General features: G+C 45.4%; 1 protein-coding gene across 1 annotated transcript; it reads left to right on the top strand.

The window, feature by feature from the left end:
• Positions 1–5703: 5703 nt before the first annotated feature.
• Positions 5704–19209, top strand: LOC127299599 (uncharacterized). Its single transcript, XM_051329588.1, has 11 exons — positions 5704–6091; positions 8264–8320; positions 9766–9843; positions 10107–10160; positions 10430–10512; positions 10730–10829; positions 10909–10971; positions 11101–11379; positions 12545–12605; positions 12707–12861; positions 18914–19209. Exons 1-10 carry the CDS (start codon positions 5771–5773, stop codon positions 12805–12807), a joined length of 1197 nt encoding a protein of 398 aa, XP_051185548.1. The 5' UTR covers positions 5704–5770; the 3' UTR covers positions 12808–12861; positions 18914–19209.
• The last annotated feature ends 6244 nt before the right edge of the window (positions 19210–25453 follow it).

Below are 25453 nucleotides of genomic sequence, written 5' to 3'. Positions count from 1 at the left end.
ATCTGCGGTGAGATATGTCCCAATTGCATATTTGAATGGTTCAGAGCTTTGAAACTTTGAATAGCCATATATGTTAATAGTATCGTGTGCCAAAAATGAATCTTGTTGTAGCTCTAGGACTGAAAATGCAAAGTTTCATGGTTGGTTTTCATTATCGCTGTTGGTTCTAGGAAAGAATCACGTCAGTGATTTTTTCATGTCAGACGATTGTATCGTCCATGTTTCACTTTCAGTTAGTACCAAATAACATGAATATTGAACCTAACTAGTTTGTTCAGTGATGCAAACAATTGGGCCTGAACGTGTGATGCATGTTGTGCCATGCCGTTACCAGGCCAAAAGCATGTTGACAAATTTTAGTAGTCCTCAAATTTGACAATAGTAATTTAGTAAGTTGGAAGATTTTGCAAGACTATATTTTTTCATGGATCACGATTACATTACTAGCAGAATTTACCGGCTTTTCTGACAATGGATGGCATAATCAACATTTTGACATTCTTATGCCAAGTTGACCTTTGCTACATTGAACTATCAAAGTGTTTAAATTACCCGTACATACTTTGCCTAGCCTTGACTAATATATTTTTTTGTTTTGCAGAAAGGAAGGATGAGTGTAGCCACTGCAGCCACACCATTTACATTGGGAACCTCCCAAGGATATCAGGGAGAGTGAGGAGGATGATCTGTTCTACAAGGTTGGCATGTTAGTTTCATTAGACGTTCTCTATTCATCTTGAAAACATGAAATAGTGTTACGACTATATAACATTTAGGACTTTGATGAATTTACTGCATTGTATCTGGAGCTTACACATTGCTTCTTCTCTGGATCACTAAACTGTGCCTTCATCTCTAAATTGACTTAGGATTAGAGTGTGTTTGCAGCAGTAGCATAATTTGGGCCCTACAAAATTTGGAGTTTTTGTTGCTGATCTCAACCTGCACTGTGCTAATTAAACACATTTCAGACCATATGATAGATCATGGTCTTAGATGATAGGATTCCGACCAGACAGTGCACAGATCGATTTGGTATGAAATTGTTTGTTGCTTGTTGTGTGCCGATTGTGTGCAGCCTTGGTCAATTTTTTTTTTGAAACGGGCAAAAAAGTTTTTGCCTTATATTAATATAGGAGAAGCAAACAAGATGATGGCCAGCGCCAAAAAACAAAAAAAGAGGTGGGGATGAAACCCCCACCCGGAAAGGGAAAAGGAAATCAGCCTACAAGCTCCGCCAAGTTCTTAGCGCCGGCGAGGATCCAGTCCTTCCCTTCCTCCCTAATCTCATGACGACCGAAGGTAAAGAGGATTTGTTGTTGAAAACCCGCTCATTCCTTTCCTTCCAAATCTCCCAGGCGATAAGCGTGATGGCAGTTCGCAAACCTCTGGGGGAAGAGGTGGTGGCCTTGGTGATGGCTTGCCAATAGTCAAGCACCTTATTCCTACCAACCCCCAGGCGGTTGATAAGATCCGGACAGGAGAGCCAGGAGGCCGCGGCCGTCCAGATCCTCTTGGAGAAACGACATTCGAAGAGGATGTGACGCGCCGTCTCGGGGGTGCATCTGCACACAGCTGGCAGGTAGGTTGATGTGGCCATCCGCGTTTTGCAAGGCGATCCGCGGTGCAGAGGCGATTTTGGACGGCGAGCCAGGCGAAGAAACGACACTTTGGGGGTGCCCAAGTCTTCCAGACAATGTTGCTGAACTGACATGGCAAAGAGGCGAGGAACTGGACTTTGTAGGCAGAGCTGGCCGAGTAGCATCCATTAGGGGTCAAGGACCAAGTTATGGTGTCCTCCGAGTCTGGGAGGAGCTGGACATCAGAGAGAAGATCCCAAAGGCGGACGTATTGCTCCATATGTTCAACAGTGAAATCATCGATCGCGATGTCAGAGACCCAGTTATGGTCATGGAGAGCATCTCGAACTGTCCGATTCTTTCTCTTGGAGGCCTTGAAAATCAGGGGGCAAGGTCCTTTGGTGGCGCGCCATGAAGCCAGGAAGAGGACCAGAAGGAGGCCTTGGAGCCGTTTCCGATGGTGACACGGGTGGCGGCATTAAAGAGGTCAATGTCGGAGGCGTCGTTGGGTGTTTCAGAACCCACCCACGGCTTCTCAGGAGCTCTCCACTCGTACCACAGCCAGCGTAGCCTCAGTGCCCGAGAAAACTTCTCCAAGTCCAAGATTCCCAAACCGCCAAGCTCCTTGGGGCGACCGACCTTTTGCCAGTTAACCTTACATTTCCCCCCGCTAACCGCCTCCTTGCAGACCCAGAGCATTCCGCGACTGATCTTCGCAAAGGCCTTGAGAATTCCTTTGTCAGCTTTAAGAGCCGTCAAAAGGAAGATCGACATGGAAGAGAGGACTGACTTCACCAGGGCGGTGCAACCCGCATGGTTCAGGAACTTGCCCTTCCACGGGTTTAGCCGAGCCACCGCCTTGTCGATGTAAGGTTGGAGATCGACACGTCTAAGTCTTCCAAGCGAGAGGGGCAGTCCCAAGTATTTTATGGGAAACGAGACAGCAGCCGCAGGGAAGTTTGCCAGAACCGCCTCCAGGTCGATGTTGGCGCATTGGATAGGGGCAATGGAGCTCTTAGCCACATTCGTCATGAGACCGGAGACCTCCCCAAAACTTTGAAGGATGCTAGCAAGACTTGAAATGTCGTGCTCAGTGGGGGACAAAAAGATGGCCGCGTCATCCGCATATAGGGAAACTCGGGGGCCCCGCAAACCACCCGGCATAGCATATAACAGCCCAGACTCCGTAGCCTTCTCCAGAACCTTCTGAAGGGGGTCAATCGCGATGTCAAAAAGGATAGGCGAGAGGGGGTCGCCCTGGCGAAGACCTCGTCCATGAAGGATGTTCCCTCCGGGGACCCCGTTGAGGAAAACCCGAGAAGAAGCCGTGGAGAAGAGGGTCGTCAAAAGAGCCCGCCATGTTTGTGGAAAGCCGAGGCGTTGCATAAGGTCTAGCATATAATCCCAGCGGACGGTGTCGAAGGCCTTGGCGATGTCCAACTTGATAAGGAGGGACAGGGTTTTGCTGTGGTGAAGTTGGCGGGCGGTGTTTCTGACGTACATGAAATTATTATGTATAGTTCTGGATTTGATGAAGGCACTGCTGCCTTGGTCAAAATTTACTGGCACGGAGAGACAAGTTGTGTGAGAAGTTCATGAATATTCTACTCTACCCAGCTCTAGGGTGGGCCTGAGTGTGTTATGCACGTTGTGCCATACCGTCACCGGAGGAAAAACATGTTGAGAAATTTTAGTAGTCCTCGGATTTGGAAATAGTAATTTAGTAAGCTGGAAGATTTTTCAGGACTATATTTTTTCATTCATCACAATTACATTACTAGCAGACTTTACTAGCTTTTTTGACAATAGACCAAGTGCTCATAATAGACGTCGCTGAACCAGGCTAACTTGTCACGACTAAATCTTCCCGCCACCTCCACGTGGACTTGTTGAGTTGTTGTACAGCTTGAGTACATATCATCCTTCATCGTTCTACATTCAAGTATTCTCCTCTTTAATTAATGGGTGGGCCACTCATTTAATTAATATGATGTCCATATTGATTGAGATGAGTAATTACATACATTCAAGAAAATTTGATAAAGATGTGCTTATCTGTAGTTTTATTTGTATAGTGAGAGCATTCTTACCCCTGTGTTTATTTCCAGCCTTTCATAACAGCAGTTCCATTTACTGAAGGAAATGCACTATCGCAAATATACTTAAATTGAGCGAGGGTGCCAAAAATTGTTCTACATGGAACTGGTAACTGGTAAGTTGACCTCTATGGTGAAAATATTGCAAGTTCTAGATGGTTTGTCTTTTTTAGTACTTTGTGAAATGCAACTCATAGTGAAGTTTTTGGCACATCTATATGTTCTTTTTTGCATAACAAAACATGTTTTCAGTTCCATGCAGGACTTGGTGATGAAAGATTGGTACGTGCTAGCTTCTTCACTGAAAAGACAAATAAGTTACCAATTAGTGTTCTTCAGTATAAATGTAATTTTAAATTAAACACTCCTATCAAATCCCACTTATCATGGCAATAAGCCAATAACTACTAAGAAAACGCAGTCATATATATACCTTAAATATTTACTACACATGTAATTCTTTTGGAAGAACTGCACACATATAATTGAACTATCCAGTTGCCATCAAGTTGCCGAAATATGTATGGCCTTGAATTTATCTTCTGTCCGACGGAAAGTTTATCAGGCACCACATGAAAAAACAAGTACATTTGTCATAACCTTATTGTGTGATAGGTACAGTTCAATGTAGGAAAGAGAAATGTATTATCGTACCATTGCCATGTTTCGAGTATGACCTGTGAAGGTATCCTATTTGGTACAAAACCATACTTGCTTGTTGTGAAAACATTGTACGTACAATAGGGCTATAGAGTTTAGTGTTTGATCAGTATTTCATTCTTCCATTTCATCAACCAGAAGGATGTAAGGTCTATTAGACCTACAAGTATGCAGTTGATTACTCTTGTTATATTTCATATGGAATCTTATATTTAATTTAAAGTGGATTTCTAGTAGCTGACACGCTGGTTTAGTTTTTTATGTTCAAATTGTAACAGTAACCACATCTTATTGTCATCCTTCATCGTGTCTAGGAAAAAGAGTTCACTACAAAACCAATTTTTTTACCTTTAAGAGAATTCTATAATTTTGGAGGGGTGCAGTGTATTATGAATTATTGTTGGATATGAAGAGAAGAGTGGAGGCGAACTATAATTGTGCCTTTGCAAGTTTCACTAATTTAGTTTTTTATAATAAAGATCTTAAAATTGTTTACCCTTTTGCTATGTATCATTGTGTGTACTAATATATGAATATTTTATGTTTCTTGGAGACAATTTTAGTTTCGTTTGAGTGCCCTAGCAAGTGAAAGAGATGTACGGTTGGTTCTTCTGTTCCATATGGATATGTACTAAAGAGGAATACTACTTCAACTAGTTGACTTGCCGAAATATACAGGTGACCACTAGGTGATGAGCATGAATGGATGTTGTAGTCAGTGGTATGGAGAGATCGCACATACCCTAATTTGTTATTTGTGTGGCAAATTAGTCGGAGTTTTCACTGATTAAAGGTACACGGGATCTGTCGTGTAGTGTATATTTGTGCCTAATGTAAAGATCCACTTTTCACAATACATATAATTCTACAGATTTTGTAATGGTATTCATAACTATTTGTGTTGTGAACTGATGAAGTATCTCCATAAATATTTGAGCTGCGAACTGATCATTGACAAGATTATTGTTTTGACAGAACTTACAAAATATTTTATAAACAATTACTGGCTATTTTTTTACGTACATTAATATTTAGGGAGGCCGTGGCAACGCACGGGCATTCAATTAGTGTAACTGATGTGGGAAAGTTTGATACAATTTGGATGTGCTATTTGGCAATGTTGTCAGCTTTTGTGAGATTCGGGTCAAAATTTGATGAAACTCTCAAACTTCTTAGAAATGTATGAAAAGGTCCAATAATGGAGACAATATGAACTAACTAATCAAACAACCAATTTGGATCATCTGTCTCAAAGTTTCATCACTTTTTGTCAGATTTGTCCAAAATTTGGTTGCTTCACAACTTTTCAAGCTAGCTGATAAAAGACACCATCACTAACTCGTGGGATCGGTTGTCAGATGTACTGTTAATAACTCGTCGGAATTCTTTCCCCTTCCTATTCGACCCCTCCCAAAACCCTTGCTTGCGAAGCATATGCCGCAGATGCAGATAGCCATGAGCGCCGCCAGCTCCGACGCCGCCGACGCCGCCTCCAAGCGCCCGTTCGATTCCTCCCTTGCCGACCCGTCGCCGCCTTCCAAACTCCAGCGGTCCTCCCAGCCAGACATCTTGCCGGCGGAGAAGCTCGAGAGCGCCGCCGACGGCGGCGGAACGGTGGGAGCCGAGAGCGAAGCGATGGGCGGCGCACGGATCTCTCGGGCGCAGCGATATCTGGTTGCCGTGGAGTACGCTGGCACACGCTTCTCCGGCTCCCAGCAGCAGCCCGACAAGCGTACTGTCGTTGGTGTCCTCGAGGTAAAGTTCTCATAACCTGAGTTGGGAACTCATAACGACAATCTGGTCTAAATTCATGTCGTTGGAGATGGTATATGACTCTGCGTCAGACTTGAAGCGCTCGTCAGGGCTTCCCGGAGTTTTGTGGGCAAGTGCTGTAGGTAGGACTGTAGGGGGAATAAGGTGAATCCTCTGTCACAAGTGAGTAGGTAGAAAATGGAGACGTTGTACTCCGTATCGCGTCTGTTTTAGTGTAGATGGTGTTTAAATTTACAGTGGTTTTGATGAGGGGGACATTTTTGAATTGCTGGGTGTGGTGATTTCGAATGGACACGGAGGTGAATTACATGTTGCAAAAGGTTTTTTTGGTAGTTTGGTCAAATGAAGTTCTGGTACACTGATGTGGCATATATGTTGTTGGAACTTCCATTTTTTTTTCTTGTTTAAGGCCATCGAAATGTTTGTGTGTCTAGACTCTAGAGGGACACATAACATATTCCTTATTTTACTTGCTTATTATGTATCTGTTACAATTTGGTGGAATTGTTCTTATGTACATAAATAGCGGTGCACATACATTAGTATTTGATCATATGACTGCCCTGGGGTAAGTCCTTACATATCACATACATTTGGACGCACATGGTTGGTATTTGTATAGGTAGAATCGGAGATACTGTACATGATTTTCATTCTCTTGACCCGAACTACCTCACTAAGCACTAACATGGTGTTACAGCTGATACCCTGGACCCGAACTCCTACACCACCCTGCTCCCACTAGGAGCTGTAGCTTCTCCAGTGACAAGTCTGCTGTTGATCTTCTCGTCATGAAAAAATAGTTCTTCCTGATACATTCAGACCACATGTTCCGATTTTATCCTTCTCCATGATACGGTCCTGCCACCATCATCATACCTATGGTTCAGCAAAATAATACCACAACCAAAAGTTGGATGGTACTGGGTGGTGGTCTGGTGGCTAGGGTTGGAGTTGAGGATTTGATCTGGGACTGTTGATCGTGTAGAGATTCTAGCGATGCACTACTTTTGTAGACCTAAATATCTATAATAGGGCGCATTAGACGCATGAGACCACAAAGCAAAGTGACGCAGTAGTATTCCTAATATACTGTTTAATAGGATGTGTGTTTCACTTCCACATCTCTGCTCTACAGTTGTATGTAGCAGAGCAGTTTGAGTACAAAACAGCATTTTAGATGATAACATTGAGAAGGGGTACCTAGAGACTATTCCAGCAATTCTTTTTTTGTTATTTCACACTCTGTTTTGAATTTTCGATGAAGATGGTATAGATAAGAAAAATGAAATCACTAGATGAAATAAGTTCCCTTTGTCTGCTGTATAAAAAAGGTAGAACTAACAAGAATATGGTATAGTGCTGTCAAATAGTATAACATTCCTTCAGGAGATCATTGTAGTAAAATATAAGGGCCTGTTTGATTTAAAGGATTTTAAAAGCATATGGAAAAACGTAGGGACGATATGTCATGGCATGTGAAATCCTACAGGAATAGAAAACACAGGAATTAGATGCAGAAGCTGTTTGGTTGCACCTAAAAACGCAGGAAATTTCTATAGAGATTGAGTACATGTCATAGTTGTCATAGACACATAGGAAATTTTCCAAGAGTCTAACCTCTTGCTAGGAATCCCATGGGATTGTAGTATAGGAAAGCAATCCATAGGAATTTTCGAGGATTCAATCGTTTGAATCGAATGACCTCTATAGGAAAATTTTCTATGGGCAAGAATGCTACAAAATTCCTTTGGAAATCCTTTGAATCAAACAAGCCCTAAGAGAGGTATATTTCCTTATCTTGGAGCGACATTCACTTAAATACACTTGTATACATGTATGGGTATGTGCTGAGGCAAATTAAGGAAGTACCGTTCTTACAAAATGTGGTGATGTGTGTACTAAAAGAAGCTTGTAGACTGGTATGTGGATCCTAGCAGTGAAGAATATAAAGCAATGTGTTGTGTTTTCTTAGGATTAGACTGAATGCTATGGCTATTGAAATTTACTTGTAACTTGGAAAATGGATATTGATATGGCTGTGACTGTGACTGAACGTGATCACAAATTAACATTGAAATACACTTTGATTACTTCTGTAATGAACGCCTCTTCCTGCACTTGTTAAAAGCTCATATTTTTAAAATATTTCAGGATGCGTTTCAAAAATTCATTGGACAGCCAGTTTCTGTCTTCTGTTCTAGTCGAACGGTATGGGGTCATGCTTTACTGCAACATTTAACAGTTTTTCTTCACTTTTGTTGTCTAGCTGTTGAATCTCGACATTTTTCTGTTTGCCGTTGAAGTTATTGGACATTTTTCATCATATAAAAGTTGCTAACATGATTAATAATGCTACTTTATATGCCTAGAAACCCTGTCATAGTTGTTGAGTTAAGTAGTTGCATACAGCGGACTGAGATGATATTTCTGTGAATATTACATGCCAGGATATGTGATTGCTATTCTTTAATTCTTGATCTACATTATGTGGCAGATAAGTTATCAAGGTACTACTACTAGGCTATTTTCATAATAACAGAGTTATCGTCTAGTCAGTGGAGAGGCTTGTGTTATTGCGCAACGACTTCCGTTCATGATTTTCAACATGTTATGATGCTTTTAGGTTCAGATTAGAGTTATAAACTGTGCTTTGCTGAATTTATTATATACTCTTCTACGAAAAAATAGCTATGGAAGCAGGAACAAGCTTGTTAAAAAATATATAAATAGGGAAAAGCTGGTTAGAAAAACAGAGTTGCCAATTATCACAATTCACTGAAATGCTAAACAGAGCCTTAATTTGCCTATTGTTGCCATACACTTGTAGTTACTATTTTTTGTTGATCTATTTATATGTTCTAAATACATGGTACATGTGGTGGTTTTACCCTTGTGACTCTGCTATAGTTGAAAACTTGAAATTATCTCTATCACAGCTACGTGCGCTAACACACTGATAGGGTAATGGTTGTCTGCTATGCGGATGGGAAAATAGTGGCTGCTGCAGAATTAATTAGCATTGTAGCAAGTAATTCACAAAATAATGTCTCATATGTTCATTTGTAAATATGAATTTAGGAATATTATACTCCCTCCGTCCCACGAAGGTTGTCTGAGATTTGTCAAACTTTGGTTGTATCTAGATACTAAATTAGAATCTAGATACATCCAAGTTTTAACAAATCTCAGACAACCTTCATAGGACGGAGGGAGTAAATATTAAATATTATTATTCAACTAACTATATTTAGTTATTATAGTATTAATCTGTAAAATTACAACCTCATATGAATATTAGGGTTAAATAATGTATATTGGAAAGATTTTCATTTGTTTCAATCATTCACTATTATTTGTTACATAATTCGCGTAATTGTAGTTTGAGTGAACATGCCATGAATGTGTTGTGAACTTGTGTTTCTAATTTCTTGTTTGCACTTTATTTTAAAGTTAATTATATTCTTGTATATTTATATAACAAATTAGAATTAACATAGTTTCAGAATAATGGTAGGTCTGCAATATACTATAGCCTCTGTGCTAGATTCCACCATTTGATGTGGCTTTTCTTTACTTCATCACCATGATTCCACAATAATTGTTATTTACAATATTATTTTATTATGTAATAAACGATTTATCTTCTGGTCCAGGATTCAGGTGTTCATGCTTTGTCAAATGTTTGTCATGTTGATGTGGAGCGGATAAGTAAAAGGAAGCCTGGTGAAGTGGTTTGTATGCATATACTTTTCTCTCTAACTGGGATTCCCTCTCGACTTCTCTCTGTAGCAAGGCTTGTACTTAGCTAGCGTATGCTTTGTCTGCATCACTCAGAACTCATTTGCCCCACTGCACGTTAAATTAGGTCCATCATGTATTGAAGGAAGTCCGATTTACAATCTCAGTGAATATACTTCTTAAAAATATCTTATGCATTTTAGAACACTTATGCTGCTTATAGATTTGTTTGTTGACGTCCTTTCCCCATTTGCAGTTGCCACCTCATGACCCTGGAGTTGTAAAACGCGCGGTGAACCATTTTCTCCATGTATGTTTTCAGCAAATCTACCTATAGTTCTATTCACCCAGCATATTTGTTAAGCAAATTTTTAATATAAAAGCTAATTATGCAGTACACCTGTTCAATGTTCTGTTGAAGATTTGCTCTTCATTTTTGTTTGGGCTGGTCCTTAGTTGGATGAACATACATCTGCCTACTGAATATACTAAATTATTTGTGTAGTTCTCCAGATTTTATTAGTATTTATTTTGTCTCTTGCAGTAGATATTTATTTATATTCCACATTTTTCCTGCAGAAGAATGAAGGCGACATAATGGTGACTGATGTTCGTTGTGTTGCACCAGACTTTCATGCTAGATATAAAGCTCTAGAACGCACGTAGGTAGCAAAATCTACAATATAATATGAGGGATTCTCCTAATTGATCTTGTACTTTCCATTATTATGACCAACACTATTTAATAAAGGGGGTAGTAACTCTGAACCAATATGCTTTTTTTAAATGTGAGCAATCAAAGCTTGCTTATAAACATCTCAATTACCCTTTTTAAATAATGAAAATGCTTATGTTGCTGTCTTACGAATTTTGTTGAAGATATCACTATCGTTTACTTTGTGGGCCTGAGCGACCATCAATCTTTGAAAAAAACTCTGCTTGGCACATAACTGAGGATCTAAATATCCAGGCTATGAAGGTAAATTCTCCAGCCATACTTAATTGTTTCCTAATGCTAAATTATGTTTATGGCTTTACTAATGATCGTTTTTCTTCAGAAAGCTTGCAATATACTTGTTGGGCATCATGATTTCAGTTCATTTCGAGCAATTGGATGTCAGGTGGTGTTTTGCTTCTTCCCATTGTCTATCAGTTGCACAGAGTTTATCAAGAAATACTAGTGCAGAAAGGCACAGAGTTTCTTGGATTTAATCATCCACTGTGTTTATGTGGAGGGATTATTGTTACAGGCGAAATCTCCAGTGAAAACTTTGGATGAACTTACTGTTACAGAAGTATTTCCTTTCATGTTCTTTCCTTCAAGCTTAGAGCGGTCAGAGATGGAATCACCAGATGGGTCTCTTGTTTACTCGGGGGCATCACTCATGGGGTGTTCTGGAGAAGGATCTGACAATTCAAGTACTACCAGTGCAAAATCAGTATCCGAGAATGGGCAAGAGTTTGGAAAGAGATTAAGGCACCGCTGCTTTGTCGTTACTGCAAGGGCACAGTCTTTTCTTTACCACCAGGTTAATTCATCTTCCTTGAAGGTTATTTTCAGAGCCTAGAGTCCACATGCCTGGTTAATTGCTTGCCTCACTAGTCTTTCTGTTGGGTTTCATTGATATATTTTGGAGTAACTGTATTTTTAAGTTACTCTCAGAGTGTGATGTTCTTGATTTCAGTACCAATTAACCTTTTTTTTTTAAATCTGTGCCAATATACATTAGAATAATTATACTAGTACTTATATTTAATGATGGCTAGTTTTGTTCATAAGCATCATTGAGAGGAAAATTTTAGATGCAAGGCATAAAAGCTAGGACTCTTTGGGAGCAACTTAAATGCAGTCTAGCTTTAGGTGCATATATGCACTTCAACTATTTGAAAGAAACAAAAAAAAAAGTGGACAATTGGTTAAAGGGTAAAAAACAGGTATCCCGAAGCTATGTTCCTGTGGAGTTGCGATTTGCGAAACACTGTCTCGAACTGGTCACATGTCATTTCTTGATAACGCACATTTTGTCTCTTAAGAGACTGTTTACTGAAAATTTCTTTGATGCCAGCTGTACCTGATTGTCACAAATATAGTTCTCCTATCGTTCTTCCACAGGGATCAAATTAGTAGCATCCACACTTTCTAACAGCTAGATCGACAAAAGGGTAATATTTCCTTACTTTAAACTGCCTTTGTAACTCACAAGATTTTGCTTAAAACAACACAAAGCAAAGATTGGGAAGGCAGAGAAAATAAAAGGCATCAAATTAAGATCAAGGAAAGAGTTGTTCTCGAATTGCTCTCCTATAGAAGAGTATATAGCCACTGTAAATTGTATATTTTGAGTAGCTCAATGATATGAATCAGTTCAACAGAAGTGTCAAAGTTTATGAAAATGATGCAAAGGTGTCCATGATCAGTACCATTAAGCATTTGCAGCTCCCACGCTACATGATGGCAAAACTATGTGCTAAGACATCGCTGAACGTCTATATCATATGCAGATATACACATTTGAGCAGTATCAGGAAGGAAATGCTATTAGGAGTACTAGATATTGCTGCTACCATTAAGCTTTGTATCTGCCATGTTGTTACTTTGATTATTAGATGTTGCTGCAGTATGACGACGGGAAGATGTGTGTTATGTCATAATTCTTGTGATTTGATATGTTCACTAATTATTTTCCAATGCAGGTAAGGTTGATGGTTGGTCTTCTGAAAGTTGTTGGGACTGGAGATAAAACAACTGCGGATGGTTTGTTTCTTTCTCTAACGTTCACTGAATACCTTTTGATTAATCAGCAATAAATTGAAGTGGATATCCATTGTGATACTGTCTACCAACATTTGATGCAGTTGAGAAAATTCTCGATGCAAAGACAGTGACTGCTGCTCCCCCTATGGCACCTGCTTGTGGGCTTTACCTTGCCAACGTGAAATATGACCCGATTGTTTAGACTGCTTTTGTCGATCGATGGAGCTTCGAGTTTTGTTAGCTATTGGCTATCTAGGTATGTCTAAATCCAGCTCTTGTAACTTGTACTGTTGTACACTTGCATGACTCCAACTTCCAACCTATCCCAGTGCTGGTGTGAAATAATGATTGTCACCCAGCTGAGAATTTAATGTTCTGCTTAGAGTTTCATCCCAATTATTTGGTCACATACAAGCTATGACCTGTATTTTGCATTTCCAATCTGATCAAGATTCATATGCGTCGATTCCTAAAAAAAGAATCATACGTAGTCACACATCAGGTCAAGCATTCAGTATTGCATGATTAATGTATTGAAGCTTATATGGGGTTTGGTAATTTGAATTTTCTCTGCAAACAAAATGGTTACACTAATTGTTAGGCCAGATCTCCAGTTTATCAGAGTCACCTAGCACTAACATTCCCCTTTGATAATTTATCTTGGTACATGCAAACTTTGACTTCTTCCGGATGATATTGTTATGGTCGGTCTGACCTACCAACGTAGGAAGCCCACTAGTGGCTAGTTAGGGGCTTAGCCCAAGTAAATTAGGGGCTTAGCCCAAGTAAATTAGGGTTTCGAGGAGGCCGTCCTCCTATATAAACACTTGTATCCCTTCGAGATTAAGCAGACAATAATTCAAGATTATCATCGTCTCGTCTCCTGAAGGGAGACGGGAGAACCCTAGCCGCCGCACCAACCCTAACCGCCGCCTCCTTCCTCCGCGACGGCGCCCAGCCGCCGGCGCCGAGCTCTCCAACCTCTCCGCCCTCACTTCCACCCTTACAACCTCCGCCCAAGACCCGGTAGAACCCTAGCCTCTACCACTTTGGTATCAGATTGCCTAGGTCTTATGGGCTCCAACAGCCCCCCCGTCGACACCATCGCCGCCACGTCCGCCGCCGCCACCACCACTACTTCCGCCGCCATGACCGGCGCCCACGCGCTGCAGGGGGCTGCCGCCAACGGAGACCAGGCCGCCGCCGTCCCCACGGGCCTCGACCTCCTGCCCGCTACTTTGGCGGACCTCGCCGACGACCTCCGCGCCATCCGCTTCGAGCTCGCGGAGATCAAGGCCGGCCGCACTGCCGCCCCACCGGCCGCCGTTCCGCCGCCGCCCCACCGGCCGTGTTCCGCCGCCGCCACCACCGACCGCCGCTACGCCGCCGCCCCACCGGCCGCCTCCGCCGCCAAAGAATGGCCGGCCCGCGTGGTGGCCGCCGTCGCCCTCGCCGATTCCCACATGGACCGACGCGGCACCCATCTACACTCATATCGCGGCGCGGACGACGGTCCGACAGCCCGCCCACCGCCTTGGCGGCCCCGGCGGGTTTCCGGGGCCCTTCGCCGCAAGCACGTCCGTCAACCCGACCAGCCGGGAGGGCGCCCCCATGGTCCCGGCCGTGGCACAGCCCGCCCCGCTTCACGGCCGGAGTTCGCCACCTACGACGGCGCCACCGACCCCCGAATCGGGCCGAACCGGTGAGCAATTTTTCGGGGCGGCGGACGCTAAGCACCGACCGCACATGGATCGCCTCCTATCACCTACGGGCGCCGCGCAGACTTGGTACTACGCCCTCGAGCGGGACGAGGGCGGGATGCCGCCTTGGGAGCGTTTCCGCGACATGTGCCTCCGGCGGTTTGGGTCGACCCTCCGTGGCGGCCGCCTCGCCGAGCCGGGACGCCTCGCCTTCACCACCACGGTCCAGATTTCGCCGACCGCTTTCAGCGCTCGCGTGCCATGCCCCGGTGTCTCAAGACGGCAGCCGCGCCGATCTCTTCGTCGGCGGCCTCCTCGACTACATTCGCGTCGATGTCGAGATGCGCGAGCCGGGGACCCGCAGACGGCCATGTACTACGCACGAGCCTACGAGCGGCGCGCCCTCGCCATGCGCAGGTCTACGCGCAACGTGGCGCCGCCGGCCCGTGCCCGACCCGCCCCGACGCCACCGCCCGCCGCGCTTCGATCAAGTCGCTGCGCCCGCAGGACCTCCTGCGCCGACTCGCCCCTTCAAGCGGCTGACGGCTGCGGAGCAGCTTGAGCGGCGCCGCCAGGGGCTGTGCTTCAACTGCGACGAAAAATACGCGCCGGGCCACACGTGCGCCCGCCTCTTCTACTTGGAGACCGTCGACGACGCCGACGTTGAGGCCCTCACCGCCAAGCTCGCGGCCGCCACCGTCACTGAGGCCGGTGTCACGACCTACGCGCCAGTCGACGCGTCTGCCTTCGTCGTGTCTCTCCATGCTATGGCGGGCATCAAAACGGCAAAGACGATGCTGCTTCCGGTGACGATCAATGGGGAGCGTCTAACTGCGCTGGTGGACACGGGCTCCACACACAACTTCTTGTCCAGCACCGCCATGCGCCACCTCGCTCTCCAGCCGGCGGGCTCGGAGACGTACAGCGTTACCGTAGCCAACGGGGATCGTCTTACATGCCAGGGCATGGCGCGACAGGTTCCCGTGCTTGTAGGCGACGAGCCCTTCTCCATCGACTGCGTCGGCCTCGACTTGGGCTGCTACGACTTCATCCTCGGCCTCGACTTCCTGAGCACCTTAGGCCCATCTTGTGGGACCTCGACGTGTTGTCCCTCATCTTCTGGCGCGAGGGCGGCCGCCGTGTTCACTGGACGGGCATGGGCAGCACTGGCACATCCCCGCAGCTACACCTGATGGCCGCCGCGCTCGACGAGGCGCATCCGCTCCTGGCCGACTTATCGCAAAGAAGACGGCGACCTCTTCGACGAGCCGCAGGGCCTCCCTCCTCGCGACCCGGTGACCACCGCCGCCCCGTGCTGCCAAACACGGCACCCGGCGCGGTACGGCCGTACCGGCATTCCCCAGTGCGAAGGACGAGCTCGAGCGCCAGGTGGCGGTCATGCTCGCTCAGGGCATCATCCGGATCTCGACGTCACCGTTCTGCGCCCCCGTGCTCCTGGTGCGCAAGACCGACGGCACGTGGCGTTTCTGCATCGACTTCCGCGCCCTCAACACCGTCACGTCCAAGGACAAGTTTCCCATCCCCGTCGTGGATGAGCTCCTGGACGAGCTGCATGGCGCGCGCTTCTTCACCAAGCTCGACTTGCGCTCGGGCTATCATCAGGTGCGCATGCACCCGGACGACATCGCCAAGACGGCGTTCCGCACTCACCATGGCCACTACGAGTTTTTGGTGATGCCCTTCGGCCTCTCTAATGCGCCGGCGACCTTCCAGGCTCTGATGAACGACGTGCTCAGCCCCTACTTACGCCGCTTTGTGCTTGTTTTCTTTGATGATATTTTGATCTACAACGCATCCTGGGCGGAGCACCTGCAGCACGTGGCCATCATCTTCAACGAGCTTCGAGCGCATCGTCTTCACCTCAAGCGCTCGAAGTGCTCGTTTGGCACGACCTCCGTCGCATATTTGGGCCATGTCATCTCCGCCGACGGTGTCGCGATGGACGCGGACAAGGTCGCTGCCGTCGCCGCCTGGCCAACGCCCCAGTCACCACGAGCTCTTCGCGGATTTTTGGGCCTCACAGGATACTACCGGCGATACATCCAGGACTTCGGCCTCATCGCCGCGCCCCTTACGCGCCTGCTTCGCCGCGACGCTTTCTCTTGGGACGAGGAGGCGGCCACGGCCTTCGCCGCCCTGCAGCGGGCACTCACGACGGGTCCCGTTCTTCAGATGCCGGACTTCGACGAGCCGTTCGTGGTGGACTGCGACGCCTCCGGCATTGGCTTCGGCGCCGTCCTTCACCAGGGCGAGGGTCCACTCGCCTTCTTCGATCGCCCCTTCGCCGCGCGCCACCACAAGCTCGCCGCATATGAGCGCGAGCCGATCGGGCTGGTTCAGGCGGTGCGCCATCGGCGGGCGTATCTTTGGGGCCGGACATTCCGTGTGCGCACGGACCACTACGACTGAAGTTCTTGCCGGATCGGCGCCTCTCTACCGTGCCGCAACACCGGTGGATCGCCAAGCTCTTCGGCTTCGACTTCACCGTCGAGTACCGTCCGGCCGCCTCAATACGCTGCCGACGCTCGTCTCCGGGCGACGTTGATTTAAATCATGGACGCGCCCACAGTCGGTGCAGCCCTTTGCATCCACGCCGGGCCATCTTTCGTCTTCATCGACGAGGTTCGCCGCGCTACTGCCACGGCTGCGGATGCGCAGCAGCTGCGCCAGCGCCTGGCCGACGGCGAGCTGGCCGCGCCATGGCGCCTGGACGAGGGACTACTCCTCCATGGACGCCGCATCTTCGTGCCGGATCATGGAGACCTGCGCCACCAGGCCTTGTCCTTGGCGCATTCTGCAGGTCACGAGGGCACCCAGAAGACCCTGCACCGTCTCCGCGCTGACTTTTACATTCCAGGGGATAGCACCCTGGTACGAGACTGGGTGCGGGCGTGTGTCACCTGCCAGCGGAACAAGACGGAGACGCTCCGTCCGGCAGGCTTGCTGCAGCCGCTGGACGTGCCGTCCCAGGTGTGGGCAGACATCTCCATGGACTTCATCGAGGGGCTGCCGAAGGTTGGCGGCAAGTCCGTCATCCTCACGGTGGTTGACCGCTTCTCCAAGTACGCGCACTTCATCGCCCTGGGCCATCCCTATACGGCGGCGTCCGTGGCACGCGCCTTCTTCGACGGCATCGTTCGCCTCCACGGGTTTCCGTCCTCCATCGTCAGTGATCGTGATCCTGTGTTTACGGGTCACGTCTGGAGGGACCTCTTTGGGCTGGCGGGCGTAAAGCTCCGTATGAGTACGGCGTTTCATCCTCAGACGGACGGCCAGTCCGAGGTCGTCAACAAGATCATCGCCATGTACCTGCGCTGCCTCACCGGGGATCGTCCACGAGCTTGGGTGGACTGGCTGGCGTGGGCCGAGTACTGCTACAACACGTCCTACCACTCCGCGCTGCACGCTACTCCCTTTGAGGTGGTCTATGGGAGGCCACCACCGGCGATGCTTCCCTATGCGTCTGGCACGGCCCGTACTGAGACGGCGGATGACCTGCTGCGTACCCGCGATGAGATACTGGCTGAGGCGCGCCAACGACTTCTTCAGGCTCAACAGCTGGCCAGGAAGTACTATGATGCACACCATCGCGAGGCGGAATTTGCGGTGGGCGATTGGGTCTGGCTACGCCTTCTTCACCGGACGGCCCAGTCCTTGGACCCGCGCTCCAGGCGCAAGTTGGGACCTCGTTACGCAGGTCCTTTCCGTGTGCTGGAGCGCATCGGCAAGCTCGCCTACCGCCTTGAGTTGCCTGCGGGCTCGCGCCTCCACGACGTCTTCAACGTCGGCCTCCTGAAGGCCTACCGGGGCGACCCTCCTTCTGCACCACCAGCTATTCCACCTACTTCGGATGGGCGTCTCGAGCCTGCCCCGGCGAGTGTGGCTCGCGTGTTGAAGGCACAGCAGCGCCGTGGTGTTTGGCACGTCTTGGTGCATTGGACCGGCCTGCCCGAGGACGAGGCGACTTGGGAGAAGCTTGAAGATCTCCGTCAGCAGTTTCCAGAAGTTCAGCTCGAGGACGAGTTGTTTGAGAAGGCAGGGAGAGATGTTATGGTCGGTCTGACCTACCAACGTAGGAAGCCCACTAGTGGCTAGTTAGGGGCTTAGCCCAAGTAAATTAGGGGCTTAGCCCAAGTAAATTAGGGTTTTGAGGAGGCCGTCCTCCTATATAAACACTTGTATCCCTTCGAGATTAAGCAGACAATAATTCAGTATCATTACTGTCTCGTCTCCTGAAGGGAGACGGGAGAACCCTAGCCGCCGCACCAACCCTAACCGCCGCCTCCTTCCTCCGCGACGGCGCCCAGCCGCCGGCGCCGAGCTCTCCAACCTCTCCGCCCTCACTTCCACCCTTACAACCTCCGCCCAAGACCCGGTAGAACCCTAGCCTCTACCAGATATGCTGTTATTGAATAACTACACAAAATATGCTGTTGTTAGTGACTTGTCAATACCTAGCAGTGGAATTGTGTTCCTTTACTCTTTGAAGCCTTTCTTTTAGAAAAATGAATCGTATTTCTTTTTACAGTCTTGTGTTAAGCACTTAGGCCGCATATGCAAATTCATACTTGATCTTCCTCTCTTCAGGACCCATTTTTGAATCATTGGATAAATGAGGAGTCGAAGAGGGCCTAAATCGGAAAAGAACCTGTTTTCTCATCATTAGCCAGTTCATATCATGTATCCAAACAATCGTATTGTTGGCTGCATACCATTCTGGGTAGCTGCATCAGAGGGTTAAATGTTCTTATTCATACCAGAAATATTAAAATCTGAACATAGCTTAATGTTTTTCGCGCTACTAAATTATGTGGCATGTGCTTGTTATATTTGCAAATCTGATGATGGCGGGAGAGGGGAAGCTTTACCCTTTCTTTTGATTATGCCTCCTGTAGCTTATCACTTTCTTCTTAGCTCGCCATTCGATCTGAAGTACCCTTTAATGCAAATCTTTATTATTCGTTTGCTTTCTTAGTCACATTGCTTTATCCCATATGCTTCACGAAACGATTGCACATTTGCAATCGTCATTTCTGTACCTCTGGATCTGATGTGTATCGGGATGAAGGGAGGAGGGGCTTTTGTGCCCAAACAAGTGTGCCTTCCTGGAGAAAGCATCCCATGGATGCGGGTCAAGCTACCCATGAGGAGCTGTGAAATCCAGGCCGCGCTTTGGGGAGACAACGGTACGGGGTATATCAGGCAGATTTTGTGCTGGTGAAGCTGGTAAGATTTGCTCTCATGGCTGGCTCCGCCATGATTCCTAGCTAGGCTTGTGTGGCGTGTACCCTCCTCTCTACGCCATATCGTAGCTCAAATCAACAACGTGGGCTTGATTGAACATAATGGAGGTTGTGGCTTATATTTGCTGTCGGTGACTGGTGTGTAAGCCTAAGAGCATCTCCAGTCGCGTCCCTCAAAAAGCGTCCGGCACAAATGATTTGGGGGACGTTTGGGACCGCGCCGGACAAAAAGAGACAAAAAATCTGTACAAAAAAGAGGCCCTTTCCAGCCGCGTCCCTCAAACAGCGTCCGGATGCATGCATTTTAATAGAGGGGACCATCCCATGTGGGAAAAGTAGGTGAGAGAAAGTGTGAGGAAAGAGACTAGCATGTGGGGACAAGGGGCTGCATGCATGCATGTGGGCGCTCATTTTGTGTCCGGCGTCCCCGGTAGAGACTCCATACAAGAGTCTCTACCGGGGACGCCGGACACAAAATGAGGCGCTATTTAGCTTTGGGGGACGCGACTGGGACGCGATTTTCCCCATTTCTTGTCCGCCGTCCCCCAAACGCCGTTTGGGGGACGCGACTGGAGATGCTCTAATTTATAATCTGTTCTTTAAAGAAAAAATATTTACCTGTTGTGCTGAAATATGCGAAGTGTTGATTAGCTGAACAGCAAAAGCTGGCATCCATGAATGGCATCAAAGCATGAAAACGGAGTGCACCGATGCAAGCACAACAAAATCACCAAAGCCCGACCAGGTCGGCAGTGCCTTGACGTCTGTGCACACCAACCAAGTGGCCGGTAAAACAATATAACGACATGACGCTGTGCATTCTAATCTCAGTAAAGGAGATTCAGAATAAAGAAGAACGAGATCGGAGTGGATCAGGGGTGTGGACCGGACGGTCTCCCATTGGCGCCTCCCCAGGGCTCCACCCCCGAAAGAGTAAGCTTTCCTCTCAGCATCCAGTACAGTGCAAAGAAATAAATAGAATACCATGCAAATAGCCAAATGACACTAGTATTTATCAACAAGATCATGCAAAGGAAGAGTTTGAGAAAGGAGGACACCGAGACTTGACTCCTGAATTATGGAGGCCATCGTCTGAGGGAAAGTAGAATGATATGGAAACATGACAACATTTTTCTAGTGTCAACTCCACGATGACTCCGTAATTAATTCCAAAAGTGTTAGCGATGTGTGTATTAGTAGCAATCAGCCAAGTGATGATGGGTGTATGTCTGTGTGGTTTGTAATCTCTAATTGAGACTAGGGATTGGTTGAAGAACAAATGGCAGTGGGTGGGCTCTCAGAAAGGGGTGTTTGCTCTCAGTAGAGGTGTCCAGCTCGGACTGCACCGAATCAAGCATCCCTCGTTTCTCCCTGGCTCGTGTCGTTGCAGCCTTTCGATGGGGTTGGATTGAGCTGTGTAACATTTGATTTTTCTTCATCAAGCCTTGTAGGATATATAATGAGCTTTCGGTCAGAGAACACGGGGTTTGTGCTAAATCTGAAATTTTGTGGGCTTACCAACATATTCGTTCTGAAAAGGCAAATGTTTAAAAACTCTAGCTGAAGAGATACGTACATGCTGGGAATTCCAGCCTACCGGAAGAGCACAAAACGATTGGTACGGTTTATTCAACAAAATTGGTGCAAAGTCTAGTTAGCTAGGCCTTTTTTTTTCAGCACGACCTTCTAATTAAAGATTGAAGCCATGCAGCAAGTGGGGTAAGTACAAGGTTTTTTGACCTTAAATTAGTAAAACTGATTTGCTTATACATAGGTGTATGGTACAAGGACAGACTATTGCTAAATACTACTAATGATAAGGGTCTAGAAAGCAAGCTTACTCTGATCAACTCTTGAATGGTTTCCTTGTCACTTGTGCACTCCTTCAAGCATTGATTCTTTTTATAGGGTGGTTGCACAAAAATAATCGGAATGATCATTCATCAACCAACATGAAAGATGTACTACAAGTAGAGAATAACATGTTGTATCCCATATTTAATAATACCGGAAGAAGATTTAGGTGACTTTTTCATCAAGTTGAGAATTTTCCACGTAAAAATTAGGAGAATCTATCTCCCTCGATGAAACACTGTCTTAGTATGGTTATCCACTTCCTCACAAGGAGAGACACTGTCCTACACAAGAAGAGTGGGTTGTTTCATACAGATATGTTTTCTTTTAACACGAGCAACGATCCATGAGTTAGTACACTAGTGATGCTAAACCTATACATTATTTTCACTGTGCACTTTTCAGATCACGATAATTGTGTAAAAAAAAGTCAAATTATAGGAAAATCGACACCGTTTTCCAAAACGAAGGTGTATAAAAGCTCTAGTTTGCTTATCCCAGCTACTTGTTTGTTGCTGGAGTCTCTGCTCACAAGAGCTTTGGTAGAAGACGCCACCACAAAATAGTGTGGCATGACTTGTTCTACCTCACTTGATAATAGTGGAAAAAGATTGGGTGGCCACCCAGTTGGCATCAGGAGAAAATGAGAGCTCCATACGGGAAATATAATGACTCAATGGCAGACTGGCCCACATGTAACTATACGAACAAAAAAATATGGCTCTCTAAGCTTGGTTAAGCTTCAAACGTTGTGCACATTTTGAGTACCAATATAGCCTCTCTACTCTACCCATATTTGGTATGGACTGTAGCATCTTGTTAATAGGTTAGTGACGGAAAATGTATAAATGTGCAACGAAGTATGAGCAAAACATATATAAATTGGTGTAAAACAAGCATGGAGCATAAAAAATTATAGATACGTTTGAGACGTATCAGAAACTTATCCACCTAATGTGATGCTCAAGCGGCATTTAGTCTATCCCTGTCTTGCGGAATAAGATGCTCTTCAAGGACGGTTGGCAATGGTCTAGTTCCCGTAAGGGAACAATGAACTCCGCCGGAATCTACATGAAAATGGAAACTTCTTGATGGATTCCATGTATAGAGCAGTTATACATTTAGATGTGCCAGCTAACAATAACAAACAAATCTAGAAAATAAATGTGCCACTCAATATTAAATATTTATATATGTGGTACATGTGCAGAGGTATAATCCTCGCCAATGATATCCTTGCGAAGCATAATTGTCAAGGAAGTTCACATTGTTTGTTTTCGTCATCATAATGAGACCATCAAACACTTGTTCTTCCGGTTCAAGTATGCTTGTTATGTATGGTCAGTCATGCAAGTGGCTTCTAACTTGTACTTGCCAAGTAGTGTTTCTTTTAAAACTGGTTGCATGGCATTGATCATGTATAGAATCCTTCTATGGCTATGTAGTAATGATATGGTTATTCATGTAAAAGTTCTTAGCCTATGCATGTCATCCGGCGCTACTGGCCCAATTTGTGGTCTTATCTTTAGTGTTTGGAGAAGCACAACTTATTTATGGAGATATGTACATGATTGAAGAGGACAACGAGGGATGATTTTCCCCCACATGGATGGTGGTATGGTCCTCGGATCAATCCTCCATCGCCCTAGGCTATGTGAGTCGTGAACACACTTATATTTTGCCTTCCATTTCTATCCTTATTCTTGTGGCTAGCATCCTAATTATGTGGAGTCTGGGTGTAAACTCTTGTTGCTTATACTGCAATGATGCGAAAGTTTGAGTTTAACTTAATGAAAAAAAAAGAAGTGACTCCTCGCAGTTTCATTTTTAGCGAAGGAAACACACATTGTTGGCTCGATGTCGATAAATAGGGCATATCTAAAAAACCTATATACATTGCAATGATTACTAATCCTTGAAGGAAAGAAAAAAATGTATTATTCCTACAATCCTACTAGCGTTCCTTTGTTTTTAGATAGTGTCATGCTTAATGGACCGCACATGGGTCATGTCAGCCGGCTTCTTTTCCCTTAAAGGATCATTAGTATACGAATCATCTTGGTCTTATAAATCATTACGCCCTTTAGGACAAGACAAGACCCGTAAAAACCTCTCAATTATGTTTTTAAAATAAAATAGAATCAGATTCCCTGGTTCCTCAGAGAGTTAGTGATGCCAGAATCTCCTTTTTATATATGATGATGGAATCTCCTTGTTTATGTTAAATGTGTAAACAGTTCTTAACCAGATCCCTAATTAATGATGCACGCATATGGATGTATCCCTTTATGCATACCTGAATAGTATAAATACCATCACTTTATTAAATATATTTTATTCTTATGGGACATCTATAAAAAAGTACACTTCGAGCATCTGTCGTAGTAGTTCATTTTTTTTAAATGGTCTGATGTGTTCTCACTAAAATTAAATTAATTTTGATTTGTTCGCTTCTCTGGAGTAGTAAAATAATGTGAAAAACTCGACACCAACAAATTGTGGGTCAAACTACAGTTAGTGAAACTTAAACCGTGATGACTTTTACCACCTCTCTTTCTCAGCTTTTTTTTGCGCTTTTTCAGCAGCCACGAGGGTCAACTAGCCTTAGTGGCATATTTGGAGCCGGAGCAGAATTCAAGTAGACTATTTTGGACTGGGATCTTTTGAGTGACATGTCTGGAGCTAATAAATAAACTGAGGTCCATATATGAATTTTATATTGAAATTAACAAAGACACGAGAATAATTAGGCTTTATATTAAAATATACCTTTTGATCAACGTTTCAAAAATGCAGCGAAATAGCGTACTTGCTGTTCTCTACTATCGCGCCCTCGATATTTCTGCTGCCATCTTCAAGATAGCGAGTTGCCGAACATAATAGATGTTAAGGGTTATTCTAACACCATTACAAGGGAAATAAGGAAATCCTCCCATCATTTTACGCGGGCGGGTGTGTGTGTGTGTGTGTAGGGGGGGGGGGGGGGGGGCAATGGCCCCTCACTATATTTACATTGATCGGAGAGAAACTAAAATATATTTATTTTCGCGTTGCTACAAAGGGCGAGAGGAAAGTTCATGCAAAAACTTTAGACCTATCCAGACCAAGTTTCCTGAGTATATGGTTGATTAGATAATTCACTGCAGTTCCCTTGTTCAATCCGGTCCATGCACGGAGCTCTAAGACCTACACAATTGAATACAAATGTACATAGCGATGAATATAGTAATTCACATTTCGATCAGTGGTTACTGGTTAGACAATTGAATCGTTTACCATATGACCATGTCTTAGTTCGAGCCCCTCGAAAGCATCCTTTGCATCTTCAACAAGTTTCTGAACCAATATCCAGTCCTATAAACAAGACATGCAAACGTCATACAAAGTTTTCTGGATTGAGGAAATTTCACATATAGTCAAGGTTGGAAAAAGCGCTAGGCCTAAGCGAGGCGATTGCCATTCTCCTAGTGCCTAGGCGATGCTTAAGTGGCCTAGGCGCAGCCTAGGCGGGCATAGTTTATACCAACAAGTGTGTATATGGGTTATTATATGTGAATAACCATTAATTTAGAACATGCAAATTTGAAAATTTATAATAAATACCTTGAAATTAATACGCATCTAACTCGATCATGAAGTATTGCATGATTTATTATTGTGGAAGACAATTTCTTGGTTACACTGCCTAGACTTCTGCTTATGCCCTAGGCGAGGCGTTTGTCCATCGCCTAGTGCCTAAGCATGCTTAAGCAGTGCCTAAGCGTCGCCTTGTCCAACAGAGCATATAGTACCGATAATTTGGTCAGTTAAGATATATCACTCGAAGTGCCAGTTTGCCCAATGTACCACTAAAATAATGCACTGGTCCAAAATATGCCACTACCATCTGTTGAACGGGTGTTGATTGTCTAACATAATCAGAGGCTCGCAGGTTTTAAGACATATTAACAAAATATACCCTTGGTACAAACTTCACTGGCCTACAGAATGCTGTTTGGAGAAACACACATTAATGAGATAATTGTGATGG

Source organism: Lolium perenne, chromosome 5, assembly GCF_019359855.2.
Source record: "Lolium perenne isolate Kyuss_39 chromosome 5, Kyuss_2.0, whole genome shotgun sequence".
In the NCBI taxonomy this organism is placed as follows: domain Eukaryota; kingdom Viridiplantae; phylum Streptophyta; class Magnoliopsida; order Poales; family Poaceae; genus Lolium; species Lolium perenne.
Note: the sequence above shows the minus strand (reverse complement) of the source record. Positions and strands in the feature narration are given on the sequence as shown.